Raw genomic sequence first — 12,434 nt, 5'->3', positions numbered from 1 at the left:
TTGGACCAGTAACTCAAATGGTTTCCTTCTACTCTTAGAGTGTAGACAGGGCCAGCAGCCTACTTGAGGCAGGGATTGATGCCTGTAACGCAATTAAAAATTAACTTGTTTTCTCCTCATTTGAGAGAAAAACAGTGCATTGAGAAAAGCACGGGGCCGAGCACGCTACAGCACGGTGCACATAACATTCACTTTGACAGAATTAACTTGACAGTGTTGGCTCAAACATAATTTGACTGGAAAGTATAAAAGTAAGGGAGGGAGAGGGAAAGACAGGAGAGAAATGGAGAGTAACAAGGAGAGAGAAACCGAGACGCTCGGGGAACAAGAACAAGAAAATAACGGCTCCACTAAGGGGCTTCATTTTCTTTCCAATTGGCAGCTTCAAAGGAATATAAATAATTGAACACCCTCACCCCATCATGTTGGTTCTGGCCAATTACTATTAGGAGTACTTTGCCAAGAATGCTACTGTTGAGACCTCGGAAAGGCCAAAAGAAAGAAGGACGAAGTGACACTGAGGTGAAAAGCCAGAAAGAATGCTGACAACTAACATTGTCTTCCTGTACAAAAACAGAAGCCTGAATACCAAAACACATTATAAGATAGAGACATTTAAAGCAAGCGTGGGCACTGTATTTTAGATTTTTTGTTTCGTTAAAACAGTTGAAATCATCCCGACAGCAATCAATCAGTCCCATATACGTTGACAAAAAATGAAAAATAATCTTCTATTTTTGTATCCTGCCTGTATCCAAATATTTCATGTGGCCCAAATGTAATGATTGGACGGGCTACCTGCCTGTCTGAATTTTCACTCATTTTGGGGGCGTGGCTTTGAAAGGGAGGCCTGAAGTGACGTTGAAAAAGAGGTAGCAACACAGGGCTGGGTTTTTTGGTTGGATAATTTTGATAATCTAGTGTGCTGTTGCTGGTTTTGTCCAATGTGACCTCCCCAAGTTTTACCTGTGAAAAAAATGCTAAATATCTGAAATAAATGAAAAGGTCATTTAAAAATATTTCTTTTTTTGTGTGTGTGTGGTCATTGTTTCATGTGCAGCAAACTGTGCATGCCATGGCAACTCTGTCAATAAAGAATATATGAATATTAATTACTTTTTCTCATTAAATTAATGCACAGCACTACCATTTAGTAACACATGTACACATATAGATCTTTTACCTACACACACAAATACACACCCACAAACAAGCAGCAAATCATTATTACGGTTTGGGGTGGCAGGATTTATTGTGGCATCTTTCTTTCTCTTTTGATTAAAAAATTCTCCTTCTCCCTGGGATTTATGAGTACAAATGGAAAGGATGGAGGGCAGAGAGAGGCAGGGATGACATCATGCTTTCAGCTGGCGCTTTCTGCAAAAGGTTGGCATCCACTCTGTGTGGGTGTGTGCGTTTGTGTGAGAAGGAGGAAGGTATTGATAAAAAAGTGGGGGTCAGTGTCTTTGTCCCCTCCCCCCAGTCTTCTCAGTCCACCTGGTGGATAATTGGACAACTGCACCACTGGGCGAGGGTGTGGGTTGAAAGACAGAGAGAGCAAAAGAAAAAAATCTGTGTTTCCAGACATTATTGTGGGGCATAATGATTTGTGGTCTAAAAGAGAGAGAGAGAGAGAGAGAGAGAGAGAGAGAGAGAGAGAGAGAGAGAGAGAGTGGGAGAGCTCTACAAAAACAGTGATCATATCCACAGGCAGAGCAGACAAAGACTGGCAGATACTGACAGATGGGGAGAGTGTCCTGCTGTTAGTGTATTTGAAAGTGTGTGTGTGTGTGTGTGTGTGTGTGTGTGTGTGTGTGTGTGTGCGTAAGAGAGAGAGAGAGGAGTGGGAGCTAATCTGCATCAAAGATGAAGCAGACTGCACTGAATGCCATTTAAAGTGAGCAATAGTCTTTGAAACAGTTCAAGTGGAGGGGAAGAAAAACACCCGAAAGAGGAGAACATGCAAAAAACTGCCTTCATATGCAACATGTTACGAGACAGAGCTTTTACACCTTTGTTTTTTCCTTTTCAGACGAAAAGGTATGAGTCAAAGAGATGGAAAAGGTTAAAAAAGAAGGGAACAAACACATCTGTTTGACATCTGTCTGAGTGCAATTTCAGATGTTTTCAGCCAGCTGAGCTGAAAGATACTCAAATTATGCTACCAGGCACTCAAACCGCCATGCAATCAAGAGCAGACAGCTCTGTTGCGACATGAAAAAAAGCAAGTCCTCCTCATGATATCTTGAACTACAAAGAACCCACTCACTCAGACAAAAGAAAAGACGGACCGAGGGAACAAGAAGAAAAATGCATTTAGCTCGCCAATGACCTATGACAGAAAAATCAAGCAGGACTTGACTTCCACGCAATGTTGGTGGCTGCACAAAGACTGTGGAGCGGTGTGCCTACTCTGTCACGTCTGCTGGATCTGATAAAAAATTGTAAGTGCCATTTTAAGACAGATTTATATTCTCCTGCTGACATCTTTTATGGACCTCGTCTCATTGCCCTTCCTCATTTCATCACGTCTTTGCAGACTCAATCAAGTTTTGCAATGTGTTCATACCGGAATATATCTTCTTGTGTTTCGCTAATTAGCATGCATGTAAAGTGTAGACCTGCTCCTCTTGTGATAAGCACTTTGGTCCAAACCTCATTTGTTCTTTATCTGCTTTATGAAGACACTTGAATTAGAACTAGTTAATCCTGCCGCCTCTCCCCCATTGTTGTGACTTTTTGTGAGACACAGGAGACAGAGAGGAGGGGGGGTAATGATAATAATAATAATAATGAAATTAGATCCAATCAAAATGAGTCAAGGTCATAGCTCAGTCTTTCCTGAGACACATACACAAACAAAAACACTGAGATAAATCTGCACACACATCATTTACATGTGGCATGAACTTCACTGAAACACTGCGACACACATGCTCACGGTGATCTACAGTAGTACACATATTTACCAGGTCACACATGCACACCTCCACACACACACACATACGCACACACACACACACACACACACACACATACACACAGGGTTTACAAACAATGAAACCCAAGGGGGAGCCTTCCCACCTCGTCATCACTCTTGTTCTATTCCTCTGCCGAGCCTCCTCTTGTTTTGTTTCCTTAATGCTGCTCTAAGCCCATCTTAACAGGGAAATGGTGCAGAACAAATCCTAAGCAGGAGTTGACAGGGTGGGATAAGAGACTGCTGACGTTCCTCTGTTACTAACATGGGAAGTCATGGAGGGACATTTATACAGACAGGAGGCATGTCTTAAAGTCTTCATATTTTGAGACATCCATGATTTTAAAATGCACGGGTGGTGCTGATCTGTACCATAGGAAAAATCAAATGTGCAGTATTCTTAACAGCAGACTGTCTATCAATAGCTACAGTACCACACAAAAACTAATGCTCATGTACAAATGGCACTTGCGAGTCAAACCTCATGATATTGTCGTGAAGTTATTATTTTCTTTGGCTGAGGCAGAGACATCTTATACACAACGTACCTTTTGCGGAGGAAGTCATGTGAGTTACATTGTGCCTTGCATTCCTTCACATCCTCACCAAAGGAAAACTCAAAAAGGACAGTATCAACAAAGCAACCAAAGAATCTCTGTGAAAGGCTCGAGTGTATGCCAACGCTTAGTTTACGTGCCATCTTCCACCTCTGTGCAATATTCCCGGTTTCTAACCTGTGGACCAGATATTAACAATGGACGTCTGGCTTGTCAGTGCGTTGGTACTTACATAAGGCATGCGAGCTGGTGAGCAGTAGTGATAGCAGCAGAGTGGTGACAGGCAGCAGGAGTGGCAAGGAGAGGCGAGGAGCACCGCTGTTGGCCATCTTGGCTCCAGTAGGGATGGGGGGCGGGGGGCAGGGAGGGGCGGGGCGGGACTGATCTTTGACCCGGCTGGAGAGCCGAGGCCCCGACTGCGCAGGGAAAGTTGGGGTCTTCACGTAGGACGGCTTGGCACTCTGCAACAAAACAGGAAAGAAGAATTAGACATGTTCTTAACTATATTGAAAGGAGGGTTTGTTGACATTCACACTGTTCTTAAACACTAGTGCTAGATAGGAGAAAAACGCAGAAATTAAACGGTGCCAAAACATATGCATTAGGTTGGAGCATCGACACGATGCTCTTAGCCAGAGCCACTTGCAGAGAAAAGGTGAAGGTTCAGCCAACACCGTCAGAACATTCTTTCAACGGCTTTCGATAAATACACAGACTGAGGCCCTGAGGTCTTCTCAACATTGTTGCTGGTGACACATAAATGGAAGCAAAGTGTCACACAACCCGAACCCTGTAACCTCTCCGTCTCTCAAGCAGCGTCTTCTCACATCCCTTAATTAGCAGGGGAGTCACTGTTTTCTATCTTTTTCTTTCTTTCCTAATCGCAGGATCTTGTCTTTATTTGCTTATCTCATTGCCTTGTAATTACAGACAACCAATGATATTCCAGGCACCGTCTCTTTGTTTTAGTCAAATTGCCATTAATCCTCCAAGCTGCACAGAAGGGACGCCCCCCACCTCACACACACACATACACCTACACTCTCTCATTGATATGCCTAGCACAGCATAGAGGCACCACCATGTGGTTACACATACTCTTTAATTAAAAAGATATGAATTAAGAGGCAAGGAAAGAAAGAAGTGAGCGATCCATGACATGAATGTAATGAGTTTGTCAATTTCTTGATAAAAGCAATGGATGTGTCAGCAATCAAGCTGTAAACACAAAAGTGTTCCTTCTCGAGGGGCGCAGATGTCAGGAGCAAACATCTGATCTGCTTTAGTGTCCTTGTGCAAGACACCAAACTCCTCTCAGCTACAGGGATGCTACTACTCAGCTGAGCCCACAGGAGGGGCGGGGTGACTCTCTGAGAGTGAGATTAATTACCTGCACACTGGGTGGTTAACAGGATACTATATAGTACAAAGTGTGCAGACAGTGTGCAGTTCATTGCAGATGCCCTAAAGCAGGGTAACCTAAAGGTTAAGGTCATATTCTGTCAACACAGGTTTACGGTTTTGATCCATGAAACAGATACTTTCAAACTACCCCTGAATACTTCATAATATCCCCACCTGAGTGAGTCAATGGCTGAAATATGAACTGAATGTACTTTAAAAATAGCATAACTGAATGACAGTTACAATTATATCATCATACAGATGCAATCAGGATCGGACAACTTTACAGGCAAATGATTCCAATGGAATAGAGGAATATATCGTCAGAATATATATATATATATATATATATATATATATATATATATATATATATATATATTAATATACATAATATAATACTATCTCACAAACTATTATCTATATAAGTAAACATTATAATATAAATAGTATTCATGTTATGTGGAGTAAAAAGCAGGGATAGCACGAAAATCTAAGAAATAAAGAATAATAATAACAAAAAAAGTAAATCATAATACATCTGATTATGTCAGCCATGTCAAGGTGCTATATTTGAAAGGTTATGCTGCTTTCCAGGGCTACATTTGTGACTGTGCCTTGTGAGGGAGGCAGACAACCACAGCTAATTGCAGCGTAACCGAGCACCTCAGACAGCAGGCAGAAACAAGCCCCGCCCCTCAAAGCGACTGGACCAGGAGACGAAACACAGACACATGCAGCAGCAGGCACACTTAAAATAAAACCACAAACGTGTGCAGCGAACCCGTTCGTGACACAAACGCACACATACAGTAATAGTGTAAAGCCTCTGGCAACACAGACATTGGAGGGATGCGCGACACGCACACACAAAAACACAAAGGGATCGATCAACAATACGTCTTTTGTGGCGACGCCACGCCAGAAAGAAAGTGGGTGCCTTTCAGAAGCTCACCTCATCTTTCAACACAATACTATACACACACGACCAACATGTGTCTTGGCCTGGAGGGCAGGTGATGCACTGGTGAGAACTGAGGGAAATACAGAAACATGACTAGAGAGTGGGGGAGTATCAAATAATCTACAGACCTCTGAATGATGCCCCCATTGTTCTGACTGTAAACATTGGTGGAGGAAGAGGGAATCTTGGCATGCCTGTAGGGAATTACTCTATCTATGCTGACAAAGTGCCTAGGTTATGATTTATGGCCCTCCCTTTAGGGCATGGTTTTCTATCTCCAGCTCTGGTTGCTATACAAACTTCATAACACAATTACAAAAGCTATTGTTGTTGAACGGCCTTGCGAAACATGACGTGCGGGCTCCAGTTCAACGCAGACACCGGCTACACAGCTCAACGCTGCCTTTTCTGAATTGTACAAAATAAAAACAGGAAGAGATAAAAGAAGTTTAGACTGAAAGATACAGATGCCTACATTTGCTTTGAAGCTAAAATATCATCAAAGCAACATGTTTAACCTCCCTATTAGCACATCCGTGGGAAAACCTGTCAACTCTTGCTAAAAGAATTCAGCACGTTTTATTTAGAAACGGGCAGTATTGAGCATTCTGGCAATGTGAGCAGAGAGGCCAATCAATTGATAAACCATTACCTCAGCTGCTTCCACTTTAAAGGCTGTGATTAAAGGAAGCTGCTCATGGTCATGTGTTGAGGATTTCAATGTGACGAAGACAACCGCAACAATTTACTAATTTCTTGCGGAAACCAAGCAAATTAGGAATAGTAAGTAATTGTTTTCTGAGCTGCACAATCAAATATGTAAGTCATAAGCATCTATATGACACACTTATCACAATGCTTTTGAACATGAGGTGGAATTCTAATATTCAACATTTAATACTCAAAACCACTTTGAGCATATTCGTGTGAAAATACGCAATGCAATATATGCTGTTGGTCTTTTCAGACTGACAGCCTTATTGTGAACGTCTGTGCATTAGATTCCAGGTTATTTCCCCTGATGGGCAATGAATACATTTTGAAGCGAGAACTTTCTTTCCTACTTAATCTGGCCATGACTCCAGATATTAACCAGTCGCCAGGCTTCAGTAATTACAGCCAATATGGCAGCACAATTTCCACTGAGTGGTGGCAGTCACTGGCTATCAGAGACTCTCACTTTGACATGGTCAAGCTTTGAATTCAGCTCGGTTCCCCATGCAATATTGATACTAATGCATGTGATTACTGAGATTGAGAAAGGCAGCGAAGGGAAAGGGGAGATGGGAACACCTACGCACACCCACACACGCAATGGGCAAAGAAAAAAAAAAGGAAAGAGCAAATAAAGGTACACAAACATAATGACGTACTTTTCTCGAGAAGAGACCATGAGAGACGCCGAGCCATTTCCATCCACTCATATACACTGTACAGTTAAAAATGGTTGCACACACACACACACTGCAAAGATGTGAAGTTGTATTAACAAGGAGAAAAACAACTATGACCGGAGGGACCACATTAATAATCCCTTTTATGAGGTGAACAGTAAGCTCACTTCACACACACACACACACACACACACACACACACACACACACACACACACACACAGCTAAAAAGCCCTCAGTTTGGTTGGGCTTGATCATCAAAACACCGTGTTTGATGTCTAGAACTTCAAAAAGAATATTATTTATGTTTGTCTCGTCCAGAGAAAAAGTTGGTATTTCTGCAGGAGTATGTTTTTCATGCATTGTTTGGTTTCTAGAATGTGTGTGAGTCAACAACTAATTTGTGGCTCCAGGACTCTGACAGGTCCTGTTTACAGTAAGTCCTAAACCTTCTAGCTTAAGCAACTAATGTGAGCAAAATATCCAGTCAAAAAGAAGTATTATTAACTATCATTTCTATAAAAAGGCATACAGGTCATGGAAGAAGAGCTATGCAGGTCAATTTTTTCAAATGGGAACATTATTTACAACAAAAGCCACTAATGACAAACCATCAGTGTTCTTCTAAAATACCTCCCCCAAGCAAAAGGTCTGTAAGTGACTCTAAAATACCACGAAAGACAGTTTTTTGGGGGCCACAAATCTTAACTCATTTTCAAATCAAAAGGAGTAGTAATTGCTTCAAAGTATGTGAGTATTTGTGTCAAAGAGAAGAGCTAAGGCTGCCAACTGTGAGCTGTGAACTGTATATATATATATATATATATATATATATATATATATATATATATATATATATATATATATATATATATATATATATAGTAATAACAATATTAATACAAATAATGTGTGGATTTGAAAACGCTTTGGTCACGTATTTCCCAGGAATGGTATATAAACTCTCTTTATCATTGATTTTTGACTTAAAAGAGAATGAGGCTGATGCAGACGATTGATGTAAAAAAAATATGCCAGTATATGGCGCTGTTTTCTGTTGTAAGATGATGGAAAAATACTAATTTTCAAGCCAATACTGCCTTTTTTGTGGCCCTCTCTAAACTCAGCTTTCTGCTGTTTACGTTCAGCCTTCAGCCGCCGTCTCTCCCTCTGCAGGCTTTTACCTTGGATTAAGTTTTTACGTATCAGCTCAGAGTTACAGGCTTTTACATCAAGCAGTTTACTGCCTTTCATCGATTCCGACCCTACAGAAGGACTTCAACACGCCCATGTACCATGCAGGTCCATTTAGTGTGTCAGTGTGCGCCCACAGAGCCTCATTCTATGTGTCGTGTCGGTCGATGGTTGTGCGTGTGCATTTGTTCCTCAATTTTGTCCATTTGTGTTTGTGTGCATGCATTTATACATGTATGAGACATGCACATGTATTTATGTGTACATAAATATGTACTTATAGACTAGTCCTTTATATTTTAATATGTGTGCAGTTGATTTTATATTTGTTTGTTTGCATTTGTATGCGTGTATTTGGCATATACCGTAAGTATGTAATGATTTAGAGTGAAATTATGTATGTGCCTCTACATTTATTTATGTCTTTGTAAGAAGCAGATATATACCGAGGGACACACGCACACACCCCAACCTCAGCTGTAAAACCAGTCTAGAGCAACCATCTGATTTTCACCGTGCTGAAATCAAACCAGTATTAATTCCATGTCATGGGTAAAGTCTCTCTCTTTCTCTCTCTCCAATTGGAGCTTTCTACATCAGAATATTGTCTAAATCTGAAGGCAAAATCGCTCACGAGAAAAAGAAGGAAAAAAAAGAAACAAGGAAAACCCAACCAGGTGTATGGATGATAGACACAGCGAGAGGTGTGTGTGTGTGTGTGTGTGTGTGTGTGTGTGTGTGTGTGTGTGTGTGTGTGTGTGTGTGTGTTTAGTGTCTACATTTATCCCCCTGATCAAACTAGTCATCCTTCAAATCCTCCATCTCTGGTTTCATTTTCTCCATCTAACCCCCTCCCCTAATCTCCCTCATTTCCTCTCTCTCTCCTTTCCTCTCCCTCTCAAACTCATGCATACTTAACTATGCTTGCATTGCAGATGTTTGGTAGGGAATCACATGAATTTGCATGGAACTGCAGGACTATTATGTAAATGCCCCAGTGTGTATCTACCTCCCAGCTTCCCTCTTTTGTTGCCAGTCTCTCCATCCTGAGAGATATGTGTCATAGGAATTTCAAACAAGGCGCACCCGTCCGTCACCACAGCGAGTAGGGAAGCCCCAGTGGAAAGAGCCTACGGGGGAGAAACCCCACATATGTAATATCTGCAACATTCACTTTTTAAACATTTAACTTTGTTAAACATGAAACGCAACAGTAGGATGCACTGTACTAAGGAACATGTGTTAATTATTAAAATTATGTTAAAAAAACTTGAACATTAGGATGCACACTTTTCATTCAAGAGTTAGAAGTACATACAACTCACATTTCTTGGTCTTCCCAACAGAATTAACTCCAGAGCATATTATACGAGCATATTTTGGGGGAAAAGTGAAGGTTGTTTGCATAGGTAGGGAGAGCTGCGCTGCCCTGACCTCATTAAGAGATTGCAGAACGCCTGCCTTGGCAACCTCTCCTTGGAGTAGCTTTCCCATGAGCCTTTGCCCTCAACTGTTCCCAACCTCAGACCCAGAATGGTGCTTGACACCTTAGAGACACCTTGTGTCGACCATCTGCTGCCCCCCTGGGAGCACCATAACCTTTCTCTGGGATTGTATGAGCGTTTTGGGCTTCAGTTTGCCTTCTTTAGGGACATTTTGCTGCAAAGAACTGCTTTATGTGGGTTTTTTAGTCGTCAACTTTTCTTGTGAAATGGTTGTTGACATGCATTCTAAGTTCTGAGTCAGTCCAACACTCAACATTGGTGGTATGTGATGCTGTCTGTTCAATGTTCAGGCTTCAAAATTATAGCCTTCAAAATGATGAAAATGACAGTTGTTTCAGCCCATCTCGTAAAGGAACTAGAGGTTTACAAAAAGATTTAAGATCAAATTACCAGAAGCCCACTGAATCTTCAAGCTTTTGTTTTTCTCCAGGTGTTGGCCGGAGTTCGATCGGCGGGAAATGGGTTGACTCTGAGCATTATGAGGCTGCACTGTCCTTCCAATAAACACCCAGGGCTGTAATACACCTCGGTTGAGGTTGAGTGCACAGCAGCGAGCATCGGGGTTGTGTAGTGGCAGCGAACAGATTGGCAGCTGTGCGGCTTGGGCGGCAAACTGACCTCCTAAATGCAGACTTTATTGCACAGCGACACAGTATCTGTCTCCTGTGTAACCTTGCCATGCGGTGACGCCACAAGTTGGCAGACGTAATCCACACACACACACACACACACACACACACAAAGAGGAAAGAGGTATTTATTTTCTGCCTCTCCTGGTCTGTCGCACTGGCCTCTGGGCTTCGTAACGGCCAAAGGTTACAGGTGGCGCTCTCTGTAATGGCCATCCATTCACACGGTATTATATATAGGGGAGGCATTTAGTTATAGGACAGTGTGTATGTCACACTTGGAAGAGAGGTGAGACAGGGGGCGTGACACAGTCCTTGGCAATAAAGGGGCAGTAGGTTGGGGATGTGGTGTGTCTGTGTACAAGAGAGAGTGTGGTGGTAAGAAGAACTGGGTAAAGGAAGGGTGACATCAGTTGCTGGCCCTCTGCCAATAGAGTTTGACAAGCATTGCACCGATTGGCCCGAGGCTTGAAGGCCCTTTAAAAATTGCCATTGAGGTGAGGAGAGACATTTTTGTTAAGGGCGGCTGGGACACTTGGGGAAGAACGCTTAATTTTCATTCTGGAAATGGGATGCGGATGGGGGGGGGGGGGGGGAAATTAGATTATTCTAAGTGATGGAGGTGGAGGCGGAGGAAGGAAAGACTGGCAGTCCAGGGTGTTTGGAAAATGTCTCCAAAACTCCTCTGTGTAATTGGCAGGGCTCACCGTGAAACATTTGCTGTGTGGTTAGAGAAGTTTCATTTCCAAGATGAGATACATAAACCAATTTGAAAAACGGTGACACCTACACATGACTGCTGGCATTTAGAAAAAAAATCACAACTGAGTGAAACTGGACCGATCTTTGGCCCTTTGCTTTAAAAAGTTTTCAAAAATCGAAATGAACTGAATTAATACAGAAAATTAACCTTAAGTGTGATCTTTTTATGAAGCAAACGTGAAGGGTAACAAGGGAGCTCAGAGTAATAACTAGGTGCTTGTCATGTAAAAATAAGTAAATGATGTGTGCTAGAGAGGAATGAAACCATTCCAGCATTCTAGCATAAAAATTCAGCATGGCAGATGATTAGAAGAAGAATATTCTAGCACAGAGCCATCAAGGGCATGTGACAGATAACGAGTCTTTATTTTTCTGCTTTTATATAACGGAAATTGAAAAAACACTGTTGCAAATGCCATAAAAATAAAACCTGGATTATTTGAAAATTCATCTACTGACTCACCTGTGCAACTCTCTGGTCGTGCTGTAGGCATAATAGACCTTCGCTCTCCATAGTTAATACTGGATATCTGACTGCTTTGGCAATGATCATTCAGTTACGTATAATACGAGCCTTCAACGAGGCAGAGCTGCTTCTTTACGGCTCATATCTAAGGCTCCCTTTGTCCTGGCAGCTTTTATATTAATCCTGCATGTCATAAGACTGGGAAAGAGATACACACACACAAACTTGCACATTCACAAACAAAAGACAGTAACACACACACACACAAATACACACACTTGAATACACGAGGGGGAGCGCTATTGGCTCTGTTGATAACCCCTCTCTTCATCAAGGGTGGTCATCTTTTTCAGGCTTCTTTTTTTACAAGGAATTAATTGAAAAGGGAGTTAATCTTGGTAATTTCCCTCTGAAACTGGGCCAAAGTGCATCAGCTGGCTAAATAGTATTTAGTACCCTCGCTGTGGTAGTTTTTAATATTCCGCTATTTCCATGTGTGATTGGGAAAGGTGTATTTTAATTTGTACTACTTTGTGCTAATATCCGGTTATTGACTAAAAGAAGCAGTGAATCACGGGA

At 41.8% G+C, this 12,434-nt stretch overlaps 1 protein-coding gene across 1 annotated transcript in view; it reads right to left on the bottom strand.

The window, feature by feature from the left end:
• Positions 1-12,434, bottom strand: part of ptprsa (protein tyrosine phosphatase receptor type Sa) — a 219,687-nt gene that overhangs the window by 114,841 nt on the left and 92,412 nt on the right. Inside the window, exon 2 of the mRNA XM_034530398.1 lies at positions 3,770-3,998. Coding sequence (XP_034386289.1) covers positions 3,770-3,998 — 229 coding nt within the window. The remainder of the gene's footprint in view (positions 1-3,769; positions 3,999-12,434) is intronic.

Source organism: Cyclopterus lumpus, chromosome 4 (assembly GCF_009769545.1).
Source record: "Cyclopterus lumpus isolate fCycLum1 chromosome 4, fCycLum1.pri, whole genome shotgun sequence".
Lineage (NCBI taxonomy): Eukaryota > Metazoa > Chordata > Actinopteri > Perciformes > Cyclopteridae > Cyclopterus > Cyclopterus lumpus.
This window is presented reverse-complemented; position numbering and strand designations above follow the sequence as displayed.